The sequence below is a fragment of the Myxine glutinosa genome, chromosome 1 (assembly GCF_964187855.1).
Source record: "Myxine glutinosa chromosome 1, kmMyxGlut1.1, whole genome shotgun sequence".
In the NCBI taxonomy this organism is placed as follows: domain Eukaryota; kingdom Metazoa; phylum Chordata; class Myxini; order Myxiniformes; family Myxinidae; genus Myxine; species Myxine glutinosa.
In genome coordinates, this window is record NC_136261.1 from 122,134,433 (window position 1) to 122,158,324 (window position 23,892).

The following is a 23,892-nucleotide window of genomic DNA, read 5'->3' on the forward strand; positions in this document are numbered from 1 at the left end:
TTTCCACCCATGCAATTCCTTAACACTTTTTTTCCCTCATTCAGGACATATTGAGGATACACAAATCAGTTGAGTTTGCTTCTGTTGCAATTAGTGTGAGGTCAAGTCACATTATTACTGGACTATTTCTGGTGCACTCTGGGATACAAAACGTAAACTGTTCACCTGGCGGAGGTATGCTCTCTACTGAGTGCCGTTCTAGTTTTTTTCTGTTTTGACCCCTGTTACCCCGAGTCCCAAACCCTTGGGGCATGAACCAGGTGCGGGGGCAAGGGGGTGGAGGGGGGGGGGGGGGGAGTAGGAGGAAGGAGGGTGAGGGGGGGGGCGGTGAAGGATCAAATCCCAAAAAATGTTACCTATTTCATGTGTTCCTCAATGTTGATTTCATAAACAAAGTTTTTAATTAAAAACGTATTTTAAAATGTGCCCATATTTGCATTTTTGCTACTTGACCTTTTGACCCCACTCCAGGGTGCGGGACCAAAATTATACAGCTCTCGCACCTTCTTGCCATGTGCTGATCATAACTACCAAGTTTGGTGAATTTATACCCATCGGTTTAGGTTAGGAGATAGCGTGAGGGATGGACAGACAGACGTAGCCGATTACGATATCCCCCCGTTTTTTAAAAAGTGTGGGGATAAACACAGCCAATGGAGATAATATGGGATTTCAATGTCGTTTCCAGCATCATGAGCTGTGTGCTAAGATAGGAACAGGCTTATCCAGATTGGCGTTCTCTCCAAGATCAAAAAAGGTAACCAGAGTTGCACAAACAGGCAAGTAATCCTCCTGTAAACTAAGAAGGTGGTTCAGGTTATCCGGCACTTTTAGTTCAAGCAAATTTGAAAGTGAAGCGAACTTGGTGAAACTTATCTGATATCCTAAAAACACATGCATGTACTTTACAAGTATAGCAACGCCTTAATGCTCGAAGCATATAAATATTTTATTCTTCCTTCCTACACCCACCTTGTAGCTATTTCATGACATGCTTTCACATAATCATAAAACTTTCAAACTTGTTACCACATATATTCACCTTGCGGGATACGATCACACGATAACATACAGTCACGTGAAAAAGTAAGTGCACCCCATGTAAAGTTTTGACTTTTTCAACATATTTCAACATACAGCTATTTGATCTTCATTTCAACAATATTGATAGGTAAAGGTGATGTAATATAACAAATATCATGAAACATTTACATTTTGCAGTCCATTGTGTAATTTAAAAAAACATAAATGCAAATTTCGTAAGTACATGAGAAAAAGTGAGAAGCATGAATGAATGAATGATCGTTTTAAGGCCATTTTCCCCGCTAAAGCGGGGGTTAGCCTTGCGGGCCCATGACAATCATGGTTCCCTGTTTGTGACAATGTTTTTATGGCCGGATGCCCTTCCTGACGCCAACCCTTGGTCACGCTCTTACGATGCGCAGGGATACGGTGTACCTATTCTAAATCGGGGTACACACCGTGATCATTCATCCCAGCAAGCTGGTACTCAATTTGCCGACCTCGGAAGGATGACAGGCTGAGTCAACCCCCCTGGTGTTAATTCAGCGATCGACTGGGATTCGAACCCAGGATCCTAGGATCCCAAGCCGGCACCCTAACTGCTAAGCCAACACCAGGTAAAAATAAAAAAAATAAAAAAAAATAAAAAAAAGAGAAACATCTTCTACATTTATTACTTTTTCCAGGTACCTGGGTCTTTGTTAAAATGGAGCACAATTTGTTTGCTGTGAATTTTCAGTTAATTTCAGTTGATCAATAAGTTAATTAATAAATAAGTTATTAATATTAATAATTTTATTATTATTTTATTATTATTATTGTTTATTATTATTGTTTATTTTTATTATTAATTAATAATAATTAATAATTAATTATTATTAATTAATAATTATTTAATTAATTATAAATTAAATAATTAAATTACGATTAAATTATAATTATAATAAATTTATAACTAATTAAATAATTATTAAATAAATTATTTTAGTTAATTAATTATTAATAAATTATTATAATTAATAAAATTATAATTATAATAATTAAATAATTTAATTCTATTAATAATTAATTTTATTAATAATAATTATTTTATTTTATTTTATTATTCTTATTTTATTATTATTATTATTTTTTCATTATTATTATTTTTATTTTGAATTAATAATAATTAATAATTAATTAATAAGTTAAAAATTAATAAGTTAATTTCAGTTTGCTGTGTTTTTATAACTTCAACTCACCTCGTTTGGGGGTTGCGACTTTCTCTGCTTAACGAGCTGCTTTATGGCGTGTGTGAAGAAGATGTCCACTTCCTTCCGGTGTTTTTCAGGTAACACTTTCTTCCACAGAGGGTTAAATACCGGAAAGGCGACTGTGATTTTGAGAGGGAGGGAGAGAGAGAGAGAGTAGGAAATGAAGCGTTAAAGTGAGAAAGTTAAAATGAGTGGAAATATTATTATTGCTTTTTCTTAGATCATTCATGGCTCGAGAACAAAATTGTTAAAACCCAAACTAATACTGTTCATGGCTGTGTTCGCACTCATCTGAAACATGACACGGTAGAAGGTAATTCCGTAAAAACATACACATTCTCTTTTGTGGTAACAAAGGCCAACCATTTATCTAGAACTTTTCTTAACTCCATTGATATCATGCTATCAGTATCAATAAATGCCTGTTCAGCCATTGCTTGTTACATCCAAGCAACTTGTTTGGATGCTTCAGTATTAGTTATAATATTGTCCTGTGGATGGCAGCTTCTGGACAGGACACAACCACAACCCAGTGCCGGATTAACCATTAGGCAGACAAGGCATGTGCCTTAGGGCCAGCCAAAAATTCGGGCCACGAAAATGGACAAGCAGTTGCTGGTATAAAGACATACAGCCCTCAAGTTCCCCCTCAACAGGGTGTGCACAGGCACAGCATATGTTTGTGCTGCTGCACACCACTGGAGTTCATGCAGCCTTTCCAAACACTGCAGTGGCTCTCCAAATATACTTACCACTGATGGCCACCAATTGCTCAGGAGAACGCTCATTTTCGCAGCTAAAGAGAATCAAAGATGTGAAGCGTTCTACCATGCATCAACAGCGCTTGGTGTGTTGGCCCTTTTGTGCATTGAAAGTGATTTGCTCCGAGAACTGGACTTCAGTTCCGTAATTGAAGAGTTTGCAGTTGTAAATGCGCGCAAGGTTACAATCTAAGGTCTAGTAAACTGTAAAGCAAAGTGCCAAATCTGTGCGCGTTTTGTCATGCATATATTCATACACTGCAAATTGTATAGACTAAACTAGTTTGAAAGTAGTTTCTTTTCACATTAAATATTTGTCTTTTTTTGTATTAAATATTTTGTTCATGAATCAGTTCATCTTTTGTCTGGGGTCCATTTCCATGAGCCCGAGATCTAATTTAAATTGTTCAGGCCATTCTCTAAAATTTAAAAATGTGCCTTAGGGCCAGCCGAGGCTTAATCCGGCACTGCCACAACCTAGTCACCATCACACGCTCAGCGACTAGTAGACTTTGAAAGATGGCCGAACTATCAATGTTTCTCAAAAGCTGATGTCGAGTGGTTGTCTGTGATCTCACGAGGCTATTACCACACCGGTTATAAAAGAAACTTACAGTAAGTTTCAACCCCGAAGGAATCCCAAATGAGCCTAATTATAAGCCCCCATTGACCATTGTACTTAGTCTGGAACGGGGGCTTATGGATTGTGTCTCATTTGTCTGTCCGTGTGTCCGCACCCATATCTCGGAGATGTATGGACGAATTTTGTTCATACTTGGCAAAAGACAATACAAGATGGTGTAGATATGCACATCGTTTTGTTTTGCGATGCGATCAAAGATGGCCGGCTGGCGGCCATTTTAGTTGTAAAAAAACCTGATGTTGAACACTTCCTCAAACATTTATCGGACATGCATTTACCGATCTTATTCAAACCTGGTACACAGATAATGAATGATGGCTTACATATGCATGTCATTTTCTTTCGAGATCAGATCCAAGATGGCCGACTGGTGGCCATTTTGTTACTTAAACCTGTCCCCAACAATTTCTCAAACATGCATGGACCAATTTTGTTCAAATTTGGCACAACGACAATATATGAGAGTATACATATTGTTATGGAACCCAACGTCGGCCTCTGTTCCCCTTATCGAGGGGGGATTAATCCCCTCGTCTATGACTGACCGACGTGGTCGCTGACGCTGCACAGCTCCCTCCGGAAAGGCAGGTGCGCAACCCCGTTCGCGACCGCGGACAGATGTTAATTGCCAAGCGGTTTAGCAACCGCGGCACGAACTATTAACAAGAACTAGACCCGATTCGTATGCGTCGGCCGAATCGCGCCACGGGTGTGCAATGATGGAAACCTCTAAAGCGACCGAACGAGCATGAAGAAGAAGAAAAGTATGGAATAACAGGATTTATTACTATTTACACACAACTAAGCAGAAAGGAAAGGAAATGCGATTTACAAGGCAATGGAGGGAGCAGGAGACATAGTGCAATGATTAACTTAACTATACAGTCTTACTTATAAACCCCAAGACAACATGAACGACAGACGAACAATCAGACTTACACGAATGGGGAATTGCAGAGTCGATTGACTGGAGGGAGAGGAAGGTTCAGCTCGGACCGAAGCACGGTCTCGCACGGCGCGTTCCTTCGCGGCCGCAGTCGATACTGCCGTTGAAACCCGAAGCTGCTGTGGCTGAAGCTGCTGCGTGCCGCTGCGTCGCGTACTCTTTCAGGGATTCCTCCGCCTCATGCACCGCGTGCTCTCCACCAGTTCATCTGCCTTCTCTCTCGTATCTCGTGGGGGCGTTGCGTGACGGGTTCTCTCTCTGACGCATCTCTCAAGCAGTCCCTCCCAAGTTCCTTTTATAAGGCGCGTGGCGATCAAGCCGCCGGCCTTTTAGAAATGCCCATCGGTGAGCTCACCTCGGCCTGGATTGGTCGCGAGGGCTCACCGATCCCGCCCCCCTGATGAGGCGTTGGCAAAGCCACGCCTTGTTCCTGGCGCTTGGTTGACTCCATCTCTTCTCCGAGATGACCTCGCCGTAATGGCGGCAAATGTAGTTGGTAATGCGAATGGCAATGACGCAGTTGGAAATGGAGGTTTTTGGGAATGGGAATGAAAGGGGATCTATCTTATTTAATTGACGCAACGCAATGAATTAGTGGACCACAGAGCCTTATACTGACATTTACTAAGGACATAACTACTGAGGGAATCTATGATTTGCTACGTGTGTGCGATGGATTAACTAAGGGCGACCTTGGATCTTTACAATTGGAGGGTGATATTTACAAGACGATTTACAGCATACAAAAGGGGAAAATTTACATCGAATTACCACAGTTCCCAAATCCTCAACACTATGTAGAAGATTTTGTTTTTTAATCTGACCAAAGATAGCTGCTGGTAACCTTTAACTCCATACAGCAAAATTACTAATATGACATTTTATGTCTTCTCCTTGTTTACATGATAAAATAGCAGCAACACAAGGCAATCAGTTCCTTAAGAGAGAAATACCGAATTTATCACACAGAAAATAGTACAAAACCAGGTCCCAAAGGACGAAACCACAAAGAAAGTCAACCTACGCTCCCCACTGCCTGAAGGCGCCACAAGCACACTCAATAACTTAAACAAGAACCGGGCAGCGCAGGAGAAAAGGAGTGTGGTGGAGAGTGGGTAGCTGGTGCAGACAGCTGTGGCACAAAGTTAGTGTATGCTGGGGGCACAAGCTGGAGAATGCTGGGAGCTCAAAGCTGGGACACAAAGGGGGAGCAGGACATGGAGCAGGACAACGAGAGAGAAAGAGACTTAGACCCGGAAGACAGAGCCTTCTATCAATGCCACACCAATCATGGGCCACAAGGGGTCTCCTACCCTTGGGGTTACCCTAATCACAGACCTCATGGGTTCCACCCACATCCCCCATGATCAATGATTGAGGTGCCATGACTGAGACCCTGAGGCCTCATGACTTCACCACGAGTCCCTGATTAATCTTCATGATACAGTCACCAATCTCAATCCGAGGCCCTCACAAACCCTTACACTGAGGCCTCTATGAGTCTCCGCCTGGAATACATTCATCAATCCCAGCCTTGGCAAAGAGCAAATTCCTGCCTCCCACACGCTGACAAACAATTCTCGCCTCCCATGAGTTGACAGGTGGGAAATGGGTGTTTCTCACTGGGGCATACTGAGACGTGATGCCATCTCACCGTTGTCCCAAGATTAGAGGGAAACTACAATGGCATTTGGTAGATAGAGCACATACCTCTGCCAGGCTGAATAGTTTGCATTTTGTATCCCACCGAAAGGCTCGGTCTGGATCCGGACCTGAATCAAAATCTGATTGGCTTGTTCTTGTCACCAAACCAACTCTTCCACCTAGTTTTGTCACAACTCGTCCACAGTTTTTTTGAAACATCATGTTATTTATCGTTCTTGGCCCCTTCTCTCAATGGAGAAAAATCACTTTAAAAAAAAAAAAAACTCTCGGATCCAGAATTCAGATCTTCACCAACATCGAAACGATTCGAGCTCGTCACTTTAACATGTTTAAATGTTTAAAGAGGGCTGCGATGTAGAAAAATGACATTTTTGGGTGGGGTCATATTCCAGCAATTTTCACAGGTTTTCCCCTTCTAGGACCCCTTAAGACTTTTTGGTGGGGAGATGCTAGACATATTCAGGAGTATAAAACAGCAGAGATACATTTTGTTGCAAATTATTTGAGGTTGACCAAAGCTTTTTCATAAAATGTCTGTACTAGTATTGTTTTGCCAATTGTTGAAGGTTTGTCTTTCGCAATCTAAAACTCGTCATATTTCTGGTCATTCTGATTGAAGCAGTCTTGATGATGACATGATATGAAACCGACTGTCTGAGTACATGTCTCAGTAATCGCAGTTTTTATATTTTCGTGTTGGTCTCGTAAGGTGGTGTTTGAGAAAGTCAGGACGAGAGTTATATTTGTGTAGGGTTCTGGAGAGCTTTGGTATTGAGTTTCCTTAATATTTTGGGGACTGTGATATTTTGGAGCTGTGCTGAAAATCTTCGAGGGACATACCAGACAATCATCCGTCCTGCAGTCATCAATACCACACATAACTAGACACTAGAGTACCACAAACAACATGTCGCAGGTCTAAAAACAAAAGCACTGCATGGTTGTTGTTGTTGCTGTTGTGGTTCATGTTGGGGGTTGATTTTTTTAATGTACACCCATTGGTTGGCCAGCTGCCGTACCACACCCACATCTGTCACTTGACTCCACCCACCACAGCTTTGGCACCCAGACAAAATTATATGGCCGCCATCTTGGTTTTCTGGTGGGCCTAAGATATCAGGCCTGGAGGCCTTTGCTGATTATACACTGCCCAGGTTTGTTGCGTCAGACTTCCATTGGCTTTGTTTGGGTCGAGTGTTGCTCACAATAAGGTACCCCAACAAAATGCTCGTTACCGGATTTTGTCGCAGGTTGTGACCACAGTGTGGTCATTCTTGTTTGGTCACAAAATCAAACAACAATATGGTATAGGTCGTGCCAATTTTTGAATCAGGGATGTTTCCAAGTAGTGTTGTATGTCCTTCTGCCACAAGGGGGTGCTTGTGATAAGACCATGCTCTGTGGATTTCGTCACAAGGAGAGTGCCATTTGAGTTTAGTTTCCATACTCCTCCTTTGCCAATGGTGCCATTCCAGAGAGTCGAATTGTGTCCAACTCTGGCATTGAAATCTCCCAGGAAGATCGATTTATTTTAATTGGCAACCATCTCGGTCAGAGTAGAAACGTTCTTTGGAGTCATAGTCAGTATCAAACATTGAGGTGTAAGCACTGATCGGGTGGCTCATTGCTTCCCACTCAATTGAGAGTGCAAGTTCACGGGTAATTCATTGATATTCAGGGAAGCTTCAGTCAACATATCAAAGATCTTGTTTTTCATCGCAGAACCGACTGTATGTGCAGCAATCATTGTGTACTTTCCCTTTCCAGATAAACGTGTATCCAGCCCCAACTTCTTTCAAGTGGCCGTCTCTAGAACATCGAGTTCCATTGAGAGCAGGGATGTCTATGTTGTAATTCACAAGGTCTCCAGTGGCAATGGCAGTTCTTGGATTGTCCATGAGAATTCGCACATTCCACATTGCAAGGTTCATACTATTTTCGAGTTGTTGGTGTTTTAGATGATCCCACATGGTGTGGCTTCCTGGTCAGGAGAGCGAGAAACCAACCTACTTTTGGGGCACTTTCTAGCCCTTTCTTTGTGAGGTGAGCAGAGGAAATCCTAGAAATGACTGCTCAGTCATGAACGCTGCTACTAGAGAGCATCCCTGTGCTCCACGTCTCCACAACTCCACATCCATTGAGACCATTATGTGGTAATGTATATCTTTATAGCTGTTCTGGAAGAAGCAATAACTCTTGTTCTTTCTACTAGTTCTTTCACAAGATCTCCACTGCATCGATGTTTATCCTGCAGATAACATAGCATGGGGTAATTAACATCACTTTTGGAGAATTTGGTGTTTCTTTCTTGACTTCTTATATTGTCAACAGCACTAGTTTCATGTATCCTTTTCAGTCTTCCAGACAGCCGCTTCTGGAATATGAAGTCCATCTGCAATCTGCCACATGGAGCGGCTTTTACGAGCTAAGACTTGGAATTCTCCATGTTTCTCATGTAATATTTCCTTCCTAGGAGCCATATAGTATCTACAACACATTCAACACTCCACAATGATATCACTGCCAACTGTTTTATTGTCCTTGTGCAGGTGTGGAACTTTCTGATTGGTTTCAAGATAACCAATCACAGTGTACTATCTCAACACATGACTATGGAGCATATTTCTTCCTCCATTTCCAGTAATGAATAGGGCTTTCAGCATACAATGTCTATGTAAGCAGACTAAACCCAAAGCCCAATACAGAACTGCAAAAACATAGGCAATATCCTGGATCAGCACGCCAACCATGCACACACGCATGCCCGCACACAATTGCATGCACTGTAGCACCAAAAGTGCAAGGAAAGGTGGGAAGGGAAATGAAACATTTAGATGAGAATCCAGAATGATACCTTGGAAGATTAACTTTTGAAGTAAGGTCTCTTGAACAGAATACTACATCTGCACACAAAGAAAAGCAGAACCAACTAGAACAACACTCTTCGACGTCACGACGTCGACCGATATGCCTCCTCCCACATTATTACATCATTATAATACTTGTACCAAGTTTGATTTAAATCCGTTCAGCTGTTACCAAGTTATCATATTTTTGCATGGCATGACATCTGACCTTTGACCTCATGACCCCAAAATGCAATCAGTCCATGCTTACATCATTATACATACCTGTACCAAGTTAAAATTTAAATCCCTTCAGCTGTTCACAAGTTATCACATTTTTACCTGACAAGACCTCTGATCTTTGACCATTGACATGGGAACCCAAAATCGAACCCGTTCATCTTTACATCATGAAAGCCCACAGAATTGTTGTTTCTCACAGTCTGAGAGTCCTTTAGGTGCTTTTTTGCAAACACCAAGCGGGTTTTCATGTGTCTTTCACTGAGGAGAGGCTTCTGTCTGGCCACTCTGCCATAACACCCAGATCGGTGGAGTGTTGCAGTGATGGTTGTCCTTCTGGAAGTTTCTCCCATCTCCACACAGGACCTCTGGAGCTCAGCCAGAGTTACCATCGCGTTCTTGGTCACCTATCTTACCAAGGCCCTTCTCCTCCCATTGCTCAGTTTGGCCGGGCGGCCAGCTCCAGGAAGAGTCCTGGTTGTTCCAAACTTCTTCCACTTAAGAATTATGGAGACCACTGTGCTCTTGGGAACCTTCAATGCAGCAGAAAAATTTTTTGTAGGCTTCCCCAGATCTGTGCCTCGACACAATCCTGTCTCTGAGCTCTGCAGGCAGTTCCTTCGACCTCATGGCTTGGTTTTTGCTCTGATTTGCATTGTCAGCTGTGAGACCTTATATAGACAGGTATGTGCCTTTCCAAATCATGTCCAATCAATTGAATTTACCACAGGTGGACTCCAATCAAGGTGTAGAAACATCTCAAAGATCAAGAGAAATGGGAGGCACCCGAGCTAAATTTCAAGTGTCATAGCAAAGGGTATGAATACTTATGTCAATGTGATATTTCAGTTTTTTTCTTTTTAATAAATTTTCAAAACTTTCTAAAATTCTGTTTTGTCTTTGTCATTATGGGGTGTTGAGTGTACATTGATGAGGGAAAAAATGAATTTAAACGATTTCAGCATAAGGCTGCAACATAACAAAATGTGAAAAAAGTGAAGGGGTCTGAAAACTTTCTGAATGCACTGAATCTGTAGCAAGTTTGAATTGGATCCCTTCAGCCGTTCTCAAGTTATAGACCTATTACAGACTGACCTTTGACATATTGACCCCAAAATCTAATCAGTTAACCTTCACATCATTATACATAATTGTACCAAATTTGGTCAGAATCCCATCACTGGTTCACAAGTTATCACAGTAACAGGATTTTCACCCAACATGACCTCTGACCTTTGGCCTTTGAATTCATGACCCCAAAATAGAATCAGGTCATCTTTACCTTACATCCAGAAAGTTTGACTAAGATCCCTTCAGCCGTTGCCAAGTAACGCGGTAACGAAAACCTATCATGGACGGACGGACGGATGGACAGCCGGACAGACAATCTGAAAACATAATGCCTCCGTCGACTTCAGCGGTAGAGGCATAAAAATCAAGAGGAGAAAGGCAACACCTACCCTCCTCTTCTTCCCCAATATCTATTGAATATATGTTGATGCAATTGGTCCAAAGGTCACAACTTACGTGAGAGGAAGAAAATTGGGCGGAAGATCGTTACGCGAAAGAACAACTTCGCATGATGCACAAATGGATGGTTTGTCTGATTCTGTGAATCAAGCTGTATGCCAAAGACAACACTTGCAATCACATCCATTGTGAGGTTGCCAAAAGTCCTGGGGGGGGAAAGAGGGTACAGAAAACCATGACTTGATTGTATGCAACATTTCATATTCATTCGTGATGTTGAAGGAGCTGGGGCTCCCACGTCGATCGGAAGAATGGACGCGACAAAAAGCTGGAATTCATCCGAGTTGCTTTAATCAAATCAAACACTCAGGCACTCTGAAAACCCGTTTATCGGGCAGCAATATATATCTATTATCCCGGGGGGTTTGCCCAGGCCCGGTGCCAGGGGGCGTGGCCCAGCGTCCTGGCTGCGGCCTGGCAAGTTGAGGGCGAGCCTGCCCGGGCATGCCCGGGCATGCCTGGGCGTCCCGACCGAGGCCTGGCAAGTTGAGCGCGGGCCTGCCCGGGCGTCCTGGACGAGCCCGGCATGGTGATCGCTCCGCTTCCTTGATAGGTGCAAGGCGATTGTGAAAACCCAGCGGCAGCCGCTACAATGTCATGTTTTCATGCACTGTAGCACCAACATCATTAAGACTGAACCAAACATTATGACTTACTCAATGGAGGGCATTAAAATATTGTTTATCATCACACAAGGAAACACATGGAAAACTAGATGCACGAGGAGGCATCTCAGCTCATCGAATCCCTGTCATCCCCACATTCCAGAAATCAACAAAAAAATCCCAGGAAGTCTTCAGAATTGAGCTTGTACCTCAAGGAGATACGACCATCATCCTGTGAATCTAACATGAACTTACTGAAATGAACTCGGTGACATCAGCCCTGAAATGAAAGTAAAGTTCCCTTGCAAACATAGCACGAGTACTTAAAGGAGCCAGTGTAGAGACTTGCAAGTGATTCTGAAGTGTGGCTGACGCATCTCCAGCTGGAGGAGCGTTCACCATGCAATTTTTTAAAATTAATACTACATCTTCCTCCTGGAGTCAAAGAATGGGATGGTTTGCTTGGTGTACCATCTGAGGACATAGCTTGTGACAAGGGGGTCCTAGATTCATTTAATATTACATAATTTAATAATTAAACAATTAATTAATAAATTTAATAATAATTATTTATTAATTAATTAATATCATAAATTAATTTTAAATAATTAATTACTTAATTAATTAATAATTATAATCATAATTTAATATTAATATTTTTTAAAATTAATATTGCATCTTCCTCCTGGAGTCAAAGAATGGGATGGTTTGCTTGGTGCACCATCTGAGGACATAGCTTGTGACAAGGGGGTCCTAGATTCAGTTAATATTACATAATTTAATAATTAAAGAATTAATTAATAAATTAAATAATTATTATAAATTAATTAATTAATTTTATAAATTAATTTTAAATAAATAAATAAATAAATAATTAATTAATAATTATAATCATCATTTAATATTAATAATTTTTTATTAATATTACATCTTCCTCCTGGAGTCAAAGAATGAGATGGTTTGCTTGGTGTGCCATCTGAGGACATAGCTTGTGACAAGGGGGTCCTAGATTCAACCCAGTCCATTGTCTACTCACGACTATGCAACGACTTATGGATGCTTGTCTGTGTGCATGTGGACGCCATTTTCAAAAGTTGCTGTATAGGTAAAAAAATTCTTAACAATTCTTCATTATTTTGTTAGTACATATAGTAGGACACGGTCACTTTTGGGTTTTTATATTATAGAGCACAGTAACTTTTGGGTTTGTATATTATAGAACACAGTAACTTTTGGATTTGTATATTGTCGCGCAACTCCGATTAACACCAGAGTTGCCGATTGCCGATCACGAAGGCTTCAACTCCCGAGGCGGAAACTCAATGGCGGATTCCAAAACCAAAAGCCCCAAGCGCGCGGAATGGAGGGGAACGGCGAGAGCCCCCGCAGCCTTATCTATTAAAATCAATCACCCGGTAAACTGCGTTCAGAAATCTGTACAGAAAATAATATAAGGGTTTATTGGGAAAAGCAAGGACAGTAAAAGCACGCGCCGGTAATAAAATATCCTACTTCGGGATCCCGCACACCAGATATCAAATACAAACAGGAGATGAATTAACAAAAAGAACACGTTTTAGCACGCGGTGCTACGCGCGTGACTTGCTACCAAGGAGGAAGCGGACAACGCGGTAAGTTTATAGTTCTTTATTCCAAAGAGGTCACTGTAGCACTGGCGCGCTCCGGGCTGCGCGCCCGGTGTATATCCTGAGGCCACGCCTACCCCTAGGGCGTGGCCGCCGCCCACTTGGTGCGCGGAATGATGTCTCCACGCCAGTGGGCTTTCGTGTCCGCCACACGCGCCCCCCCCCAGAATTCCCGCGCACCTGGAGGGCCAGTTTGCAGGGCAAACGGATGACCCGGCCGAAGCGCCCTCTGGCGACCGGCGGCGTCCGGGGTGCAGGGATGCCAGGTGGGATGCGCCCGGCTGTACCCGGGATGGGTGCCGGACCGGGGGGTGGTGTGCCTGCGGTGCTGGGCGGTGCCGGGGGTCCGCCCGCAGGGGGGCGGCCCCGACGCGGGGGCTGAGCCACCGGCGGTGGGTGGTCCACGTCGAGATGGGCCGGCTTGAGGCGGTCTATGGAGACCCGGTCAGGAGTGCCGCCGATGTCCAGGGTGAAATGTTTCTCATGACTTCACGAGGAAGTTAATCCCCAACTGTGGAGCACAGGGATCCACGAACATTTCCATGGATCAATATCAGCACCCTCCTACACGCGGGCCGACCATGGCTCGGCGACCTTGCCCATCATGAAAACCAGCGGCTTGTGGTCGACGAAGGCCGTGAACGCACGGCCCTCGAGCAGATGGCGGAAGTGCCTGACCGCCAGGTGAAGCCCAAGCAACTCGCGGTCGAAGGTGCTGTAACGGCGTTCGGGCGGGCGAAGCTGCCGTCTGAAGAACGCCAGCGGTTGCCAAGCTCCATGCACCCATTACTCGTACACCGCGCCCACCGAGTAGTCCGAGGCGTCAGAGGTGAGGGCGATCGGTGCATCGAGCGCCGGGTGCGCGAGCATGGTGGCGTTGGCCAAGGCGAGCTTCGCGCCTGAGAACGCCGCGTCCATCTGCTCGGTCCAGGTAACGTCACCTTTGCCCGGCTTCCCTCGAAGGGCCTCGTGTAAGGGGCGCAGGAGCTGGGCGATGCGGGGCAGGAACCGATGGTAAAGGTTTACCATGCCCAGGAACTCCTGGAGCCCCTTGATCGTGCGGCGGCGCGGAAACCCCTTCACCGTGTGGAAGTACTGTACTGCATTAATGTACTGTATGGCATGGTATTAAATGTACTGTATGGCATTAATCAAAACCAATATGGAAGTAGAGATCTTGACATCATAGTGATCGTTGGAATTGGAAACCGAAGCAGATAGACGATTTCGTAAATGAATGTCAGGAATTTGCACGAACGTGGTAATCTCTTGTTCACCTGGTCACAGCCCCAGGCTAGAGCACCCTCCTATTGTGAGGCAAATGCAACTCCCAGCAGGGGGGGGGGGGGCGAACCGGCTCCAGTGAGGCGATCGAGTAACGGATTAGAAGCAGCGGAGAAGGGATTACGATTTCAGCGGACAGAGGATTAACTCAAGCGTGCCGATATAAACCAGAACAGACTTTGATTCAGGAGCACTCGCCACGATAACCCCTGCCCGACGGAACGAAAGAGGACTCGCCACGAAGCCCTGCACGACGGAATGAACGCGTACCACGAGTTCGGCGCTGCAGCCGAACAAGAAGGACCATGCGGATAGAGTTAACCTGGTCCATTATGTTAAACGATATTATTTGGATCACACTGCAACATATGAAAGTGAATAACCAGTTAATAATAAAGTCATGACCTTTTGTAAACCTGTGTCCGGTCATTGGAGTCCTGTGAGTCCACAGCTTCTAATTCTTCCACAATTTGGAGGCACCGCTGGGATCAACTGGACACAAACAAGTCTTTAAAAGGTAAGTGTGTCTTGTTTTTGGTCCAGTATGATTTACGAACTTGGGAATAATTATGTGTATATACATGAAGGATTTGGAGTGTGGGACTTGTGATTGTCCATAGGTAAAATCAGGATGGAACGTTTTAAATGATTCTAATTATTCGTGGGCTTGCGAGTATATGTACAGTATACGCTGGGTATTAAAAGCCTTACTCTGGTCTGCAGGCAAGTCGGCTCATGAAGTGCACCATGAAGCGATTTGTTTGTCGGTTCGGTAAGGTCCGTACACGTGTACAATCGTGTACACCCGTTTTAAATAAATAATTTTTTTCAGTTTTCCCGCCATGCCTAAACCTCGTTCGATCAACAAATAAATTCATGACAGACAACCCCCCCTCATGCCGGTCCAGAATTATGATGAAAGATGGCGATTGGGAAAAAAATTGCATCAAATTTTGTCCAGGTCCATCACGAAGCCTTTGAGACATGCTTCACGGTTGAATAAAAAACCACCGTTTAGAGGCCATTTTTCCCCGCAAAGCGAGGGTTGGCCTTTTCGGGGACCGTGATAGGTGTTGGTTTTTGGTCCCCTTTTTGAAGCAATGTTTTGCGACCGGATGCCCTTCCTGACGCCAGCCCTTTTTGCCGCCTTCAACGACAAACAGGGAAGTTTCACGGTTGAATGAAAGACACTCGTTTACCCACCCGTACACGTATAAAGTACTTCTTTTTTTTGCACTTGTTCAAAGCACTCGACTTGGAGCCAGCGACTTGCTCGGCGCTCGGCGAGCGACAGGGAACCGGGAAAGGGAATTATAAAAATTGCATACCAACACTCCCTCACTGTCCCTCATTGTCCCTCATGTCCATTCCGGCACCCTGTCTCTTGCTCCCGTTTTTTTCCCTCCCTTTACTTCCCATTGGCGGACGTTTTGCGAGAAGCAAAGCGTTTTGCAGGAAGATAAATAGCATGGGTGAAACAAAACCAGTGCTGTTGTGTTGTTTTTTTGACGAAATTTGCCAGATAAATAGCATGGGTGACACGACGAAACGATTGGATTTTGGTTCAGGTCCGAATCCAGATCCGGCCTATCAGTGGGATACAAAACATAAACTGTTCACCAAGGCGGAGATATAATAATAATAATAATTCTGTATTATTTAGTTAACCAGTTTGTGTGAAACCTCAACCTAAATATAAAAATTGATCTGCTTGGTGTTAGTTTAAGGGCTGTTCCAAATTTATCCTGATTATGAGAGATAATTACAGGAAATGGTGTTTGTGAGTAACAACCACCCTCTGGTCGAGGCTCATAGAAGGGGTGATGCTTACTGATTCGGCACGCTTACAATAGGTGTTAATGGTGGGATGTCAGAGGTTTTGGTGTGGGTTAATGTTCACACTGTTTTGGAAAATAATGCTCGATGCAACATGATCCTAAAAAAAGAACCCAGCCCTACATCGAAAGATCAGGAAGGGAAGGAATGGAAAATTTGTCAAGGTTTGAAATTAATCGGACAAGGGGGTCCCAAGGTATGGTCACCGTACTGGCAAGCCGTTCGCTTAGGCTCTGCGAATGGACCAAACCATTTGATGTAAATAGGAGGGGGGTTCTGTGGTCGTTACTGCCACGTGGTTTCAAAGTTTTTGTTGTTGCTTGCACGTGTGTTTTTTTGCAAGCACGTACGGGCAAGCGCGTACGTGCGGGCACGCCCTAGTATATATAAATAGAGGTAATATTGAGTTACGGAATTAATTACTTTCAACAATGCAAAGGGTGACAAGATATGTGATTTAATGGGATTTTAATAAGATTTAATGGGATTTTAATAAGATTTTAATGGGATTTTAATAAGATTTTAATGGGATTTTAATGGGATAAATTGGGAACAGATAGAGAGAGACAGACAGAGAGAGAGAGAACATAGAGAGAGACAGACAGACAGACAGAGAGAGAAACACAGAGAGAGACAGAAAGAGAGACAGACAGACAGACAGAGAGAGATAGACAGAGTGAGACAAAGTGAGAAAGAGAGACAGACAGAGAGAGAGAGACAGAAAAGAAAGAGAAAGAGACATAGAGACAAACAGAGATAAAGATGATAGTCAGATACATAGAGAGAGACAGACAGACAGACAGAGAGAGAGAGAGAGAAAAGAAAGAGAAAGAGACATAGAGACAAACAGAGATAAAGATGATAGTCAGACACATAGAGAGAGACAGACAGACAGACAGAGAGAGAAACACAGAGAGAGACAGAAAGAGAGACAGACAGACAGAGAGAGAGAGAGAGAAAAGAAAGAAAGAGAGACATAGAGACAAACAGAGATAAAGATGATAGTCAGACACATAGAGAGAGACAGACAGACAGACAGAGAGAGATAGACAGAGAGAGACAGAAAGTGAGAGAGAGACACAGACAGACAGAAAGAGAGACAGAAAAAGAGAGAACATTTTTGGGAACGTTTTTCACATTACTTTCCTGCAACATTGAAATAATGTTGTTGTAAAACGTTTCCACAACGTCGCCACAACGTTTCACTTTCGTTGTTGCAACGTTTTGCTCCAACGTTTTGGGAACATTCAAATGTTGTGTTTTGCTGACGTTTCCACAACGTCGCTACAACGTTTCACTTTCGTTGTTGCAACGTTTTGCTCCAACGTTTTGGGAACATTCAAATGTTGTGTTTTGCTGACGTTTCCACAACGTCGCCACAACGTTTCACTTTCGTTGTTGCAACGTTTTGCTCCAACGTTTTGGGAACATTCAAATGTTGTGTTTTGCTGACGTTTCCACAACGTCGCTACAACGTTTCACTTTCGTTGTTGCAACGTTTTGCTCCAACGTTTTGGGAACATTCAAATGTTGTGTTTTGCTGACGTTTCCACAACGTCGCTACAACGTTTCACTTTCATTGTTGCAACGTTTTGCTCCAACGTTTTGGGAACATTCAAATGTTGTGTTTTGCTGATGCTAATTACCTGAGGTAATTACAGTAATTACAGTTCCGGTAATTACAGTAATTACAGTAATCATTACAGTAATTGCAGTAATCTTATTACAGTAATTACATTACATTAACTCAGGCACCTGTTGAGTAAGGAAGCTGATATTTGGACATGACACTGACCAAGTGATGTGGCTGTCAAGGAAAATTTTGATTTATTGATTAATCATTTAATAAATTAACTCGTTGATTTATAAATGACTTATTTAATTTAAAGTCCTCAGAGATACATCTTCGGATGAAATACTTGCAGATTGGTTATGCTATGAGCCAATTGATTAAGGAAAATATTTTGTGATGGCCATATTGGCAATTTTGTGGCCATATTCGTGGCAACTCAGTTAGTGCCACTGCACCTTTAAAATGCATCCCTGCGTTCATTTTTCGATCGATTGAGTTGAAATTTTGAACAATCGGATCTGGACTGTCGTTGTTAACGACTCTAGCATGCACTCGTCCAATCAGGATGGAGCGGTATGGTCCCCGGATCATCACTGCCCGCAGTTTTTAATTAATTTTACTTTCCTCTTGGTCATATAATTTTGAAGACATGCATGTCATGATAGAGGAAATGTTTGTTCTGTTGAACGGAATAAATGTTGTTTATTTGAGTGGGTGTGTATTTTTGTGTATTTTGGATATATTTTCACGACTAATTCCAGTTAACATCCTGCAAAATTTGCTCGTTTGCTGGCCGAGTCGAAATTGCGTTGAGTTTCTATGGCATGCGCCATTAAAAGCGCTGTGTAATGGTTGAGCTCCCTTTATTTCGTTTTGGTCATGCGGATGAGCAGACAAAGTGACGAATGCTGCGGCTGGAGCAGTAGAAGCGATGTTTTAATTGAAATGATGTAATTTAATTCAACGTGGTAGGTGGGCAACACCACAAAGCATACCTCTTTTTAAGGTGTGTATAAACCCATGAACATTTCAGCAATCAATACGATGCTGAAATGATGTAATTTAATTCAACGTGGTAGGTGGGCAACACCACAAAGCATACCTCTTTTAAGGTGTGTATAAACCCATGAACATTTCAGCAATCAATACGATGCTGAAATGATGTAATTTAATTCAACGTGGTAGGTGGGCAACACCACAAAGCATACCTCTTTTAAGGTGTGTATAAACCCATGAACATTTCAGCAATCAATACGATGCTGAAATGATGTAATTTAATTCAACGTGGTAGGTGGGCAACACCACAAAGCATACCTCTTTTAAGGTGTGTATAAACCCATGAACATTTCAGCAATCAATACGATGCTGAAATGATGTAATTTAATTCAACATGGTAGGTGGGCAACACCACAAAGCATACCTCTTTTAAGGTGTGTATAAACCCATGAACATTTCAGCAATCAATACGATGCTGAAATGATGTAATTTAATTAAACGTGGTAGGTGGGCAAAACCGCAAAGCATACCTCTTTTAAGGTGTGTTCAAACCCATGAACATTTCAGCAATGAATACGATGCTGAAATGATGTAATTTAATGAGTAATTTAATGAGTAATTTAATGAGTAATTTAATGAATAATTTAAGGTGTAATTTAATTGTGTAATATGGTCGACCTTGGGTTTGTTTGGGTTTTGTTGTTTATTTTTGTAGGTGGGTATTTTTGTGTATTTTGGATATATTTTCACGACTAATTCCAGTTAACATCCTGCAAAATTTGCTCGTTTTTCTGGCCGAGTCGAAATTGCGTTGCGTTCCTATGGCATGCGCCATTAAAAGCGCTGTGTAATGGTTGAGCTCCCTTTATTTCGTTTTGGTCATGCGGATGAGCAGACAAAATGACGAATGCTGCGGCTGGAGCAGTGGAAGCGATTTTTGAATTGTTCAATGATTATTCGATATTGTTATGACTTATTGTCAATAGGTATACTAAGTGGCCATGAGGTAGCCTGTTGCTATGTACAGTTTTATTCTAGTGTTGATTATACCACATAGCTGTGGTGATAAAGGAAATGTTCGTTTAAATAGATGACTATGATATGACCATGACTATAAAATCATGATGATTATTATGAATGATATCATAGGGTTCAAATGCAGAATGATTGCATGAACTTGGGAAAGAACTTTCAAGCCCTATGGGATAAATTGGGTGTTACAAGCGATGGAGTTTCAAAATTTAGCATGATTGAAGGAATTTTACAGTCTTATTTCAGGAGTTTTACGAAATTTAAATTGCCAAGAGATTTGGGTACTATTAAAGGAAAAAATGATGAGATATTTTTTCCAATGAATTTTAATATCTGCCATCCATTTTGGCTGTCTCACGAATGAAGGATGAGTTGCCTTTAGTGGTTGCAAAGAAAATTTGTGGAGACCAGGCAAAATGGGGAAATATGTCAGATATGACCCTAGGACAGGACGGTGATTCATCAATTGACATGAGGTACGAACCAGAGGTGACGACCGATAAAATTCGATCTCAGTCAATGGATGGACCTGTCCTGATATCATTGGGGAAAGGGCTTATGCAAGGAGTCATCCAAAATGATTAATTTGATTTATTGATGAATATTGATGAATTAATTGAAATTGAATAATTGATTGAATTGTTGATTGATTGAATCTAATTGATTGAATTTAATTGAATAAAATTAACTGAATAAATTGAACTGAATAAATTGAATTGAATATATTGATTGTTTGATTGATGAAAATGCGGTCTCAAGAAAGAAGCTTTGATATCTTTGCGAGATATTATCAATGTGGAGACAACCTGGGAAAATTGAGCAAGGTGGTGAGTTTATATACAGATATATATGTGCGGTTACCATTGTGTGAAATCCCCCGTCAACAGAGCGGACACCTGAGGATTCACCCATTTCATACTGACCCTTTGGCTCATCTGCAAATACTGATCTGTGAGATTGGATTGTGCAAAAGCCACAGCTGAGGGAGATTCTCTGGAAATCACCGTGTGAACAGGTGGAGAGATCCTTCCTGGAGGTACGAGTGAAGCTTTAGAGGAACCGGGAACAAGCTACAACACATCCAACGCTACTTTGATAAAAGGCAGAATGGGAAATGGAGCCTGCAAGAATACACAAGGACAACCAGAAATTCCACAAAAAAAAAAAAAAAGTACTTGTACACATCATATGTACGACCGTTATGGTGCCGAAGCTATAAGGCAGGTCGAGAATTGGTATTTGTGGACAAAGGGAATGATGAGGAGTTTCCAAGAGATGGTACATTTGAGCGAAGTCGATTGTAAAGATTAGAACAAAGATTGAAAGCCAGAAAGAGACAGAATCTAACGGTAGACTGGCTTGCATTCCATCTTTGGGATGGTGAATCCAGACAACGGGAACAGCAAGAACGGATAACGGATCTAGAACTTAAAATAAAAAGGATACAGGATACAGTGGAGGAGACAAATGCACAACTGCCCTCGAAATTAGGAATGAAAGTGACAGTTGTCCCATCAGATTTCCAGTTGTCTCCCCAAAAAGGACGGTACAGAGAATTTTTTCGTGTTTCAGGAGATAACGAGAGATTGCAGTGGCAACTCAGGGATGTAGAGATGCAGCCCAGCAATACAAATGCACAGGTGCACAGATCAGACAACGACAGAAACCGGTGTTTCAAGTGTGGACGGATGGGACATTGGAAAAGAGGATGTCCGTATACCAAAAGGAAGACAAGTTAATAGGGTAAACCAAGATCAAGGGTACCAGTGCTGACCGATACCTCAGACAATGATTAGGCCTTCATTGCTGCAAATCCCAAATGATGATTGGCCTCAACAGATTCGATTACTGGACAAACATGAATAACTGTCGATGATTCTTGGGTCTGAAAAGTTTTCGGAGCAAGAATTATTCATTTTTTCTTTTGCTTGTAAGCAAATTAGTAATTAATTGATCACATGCCGAAATTGGATCTTTTATGTTGGGCACACAATTTTAAATTTACAAAGTTGGAACAATTGCTTTGCAAATTTTTGAAACCAAGGGACAAGGGTCACATGATGATCAGGTGGGAATGTCGGACTAGTGTTCCGCATGATTGATAGGTCAGTGGTCGACTGACATGCAAATGGGTGTGTAGTCAAATTTGGATAAATTATGGTGGGAACTGAAAGGGTAATTTCAATGTGACATCATAGGGGTTTTCTAAGAATAGACTTTTAGTTTATTTGTGTATAAGCATTTTAATTTGATTGACAAATTTTATGAAATTGAAATAAAATTGACACCCATCTGATCTGTAAATAATGGTTCCAACGCAAACAAATATGCATAATGCATGTGTGTGTGTGTTTTTGTGTATCAATCTTACAAGATTGTTGACACCGACAGTGTGCCTTGTCTGAAAATAGATAGTTCCAATGTGGGAGTAAAAAATGTGGGAGTACAAAATTAGCCAAATTTGGGAGAGGTCTTACACTGACTTCCCAGAGTACTCTGCTCACGGATTTTTATATATATAAACTTGAATTTTATCAGCATATAAATTGTGCTGTATGTATGGATGTGTTTTAGGCATAGATGATATGGGAAAATAGTAAAGAAAATTTTGCTGGTTTGAACTATTGTGGGTTTTCAGTTCTGGAGTTTAAACAAAGTCACTGGTTAACAGATGAGAAAGGATAGTAAATAAATTATTCGCTGCTGGGCAAATTAAGTACGATATTACTAAGACTTATGAGAGCTATTGTTCCGCCTTACAGCAGTGGAAAATTATTGGGAAAAAATTAGATCCAACATAATGAATCTATAAAAGAATGTGATAGGGATAATATCCTCAATTTGTACTAATTATTTGATTGTGGGTAAAGGAATTAAGTTATCGTAGTGGATTGTTAACAGCAGCCTGAAAATGTCCTGAGAGTGTGCATCCATGTAATCAGAAATCCCAGATTTGTTTTTTACAAACAACATTTTGGTAGAGGTCTTGTGTGGAACACTTCCTTGGTAGATAAAAAAACGGTACTGCATGCTGGCAGCCACTTTTGCGGCCAGTTAGGCCAAACAAATTGAGAGGAAATTGTAGTTAAATACGTAAGTTACACATGGCTATTTGAAGAAAAAAAAAGGAAATTTGTTGAGATGGGAAACATTTTTCGAAGGTTTATTAAGGTGTTATAATATGACATGTGGCAAGGCAAACTATTGGATGGGAAAATTAGATCTGGCTATAGAATAAATTCATTGACCCCTTGAAGTTAATTCTTCGAATCATTGTTTCACTGGCATTTTTGTTCAAATTGGAAATAGTTTGGTAGAGCTTTGGTTAAAACCTTTGGTGGCGGTATCTTGGAACGAAATGATAAACCATAGGAGATTGATAAGAATAGAAAAAATATGGACCCAAAATAGAAAGTTGGATTCATGCCCCTCATTGCAAACAAGCACATGGGGCTAAGGTGGACGATCCCACAGAAAATGAGGCTGCACCTAGCAGCCCAGCAGAACATTCAGTGGTAGATAAATGATAGTCGTGATTTACAGTCATTTGAATTACATTTTAACACCCCTTGCATTGATAAACATTACATTTTCAACATGTGATATTCCTACTTGGGATAGTGACATTTATTTGCCTACATGACATACAATTACCTGCTGATATAAATACAACATGAGTGAAAAATGTATCACAACTACACTCATGATCAGGGGATTGAGTTCAACCCCGGGAGATAGGGGGATCAGGGCAAGACAAATAATCTGATTATGTTACATATGAAGGGATTTTCTTTATTTACCTTTTAGGAAGCTTGTTAGTTTGGTATATAATGTTAAATGTCATCGACATATAACTATGTCATAGGTATGAATATATACAAGGAGTAGCAGACTTGTTTGTTGGTTTAGTAGTTATATTGGCAATTGTTTTAGTGGTGGCTTGCTTGAAAGCCTTAGTGACGGTGTGTTTGAATAAGGTAACCAACAACACGATGATAACGCATGAAGTGACA

The 23,892-nt window shown here is 41.8% G+C and overlaps 2 protein-coding genes across 6 annotated transcripts in view; both read right to left on the reverse strand.

Annotated features, from left to right (window-relative positions):
• LRP6 (LDL receptor related protein 6) overlaps positions 1 to 23,892 on the reverse strand; it is a 347,763-nt gene that overhangs the window by 161,809 nt on the left and 162,062 nt on the right. The window lies entirely within an intron of this gene.
• The window catches only part of LOC137427920 (thromboxane-A synthase-like), a 126,277-nt gene that overhangs the window by 30,615 nt on the left and 71,770 nt on the right, over positions 1 to 23,892 (reverse strand). For all 5 annotated transcript variants that reach the window (XR_013623239.1, XM_078776636.1, XM_078776637.1 and 2 more), the window contains exons 8-9: positions 10,905 to 11,053; positions 2,265 to 2,395 (exon numbers count right to left, since the gene is read on the reverse strand). Coding sequence is in view for 4 of the 5 variants with exons in the window: in XM_078776636.1 (XP_078632762.1) it covers positions 2,265 to 2,395; positions 10,905 to 11,053 (280 nt within the window). In the remaining variant the exon portion in view is untranslated. The remainder of the gene's footprint in view (positions 1 to 2,264; positions 2,396 to 10,904; positions 11,054 to 23,892) is intronic.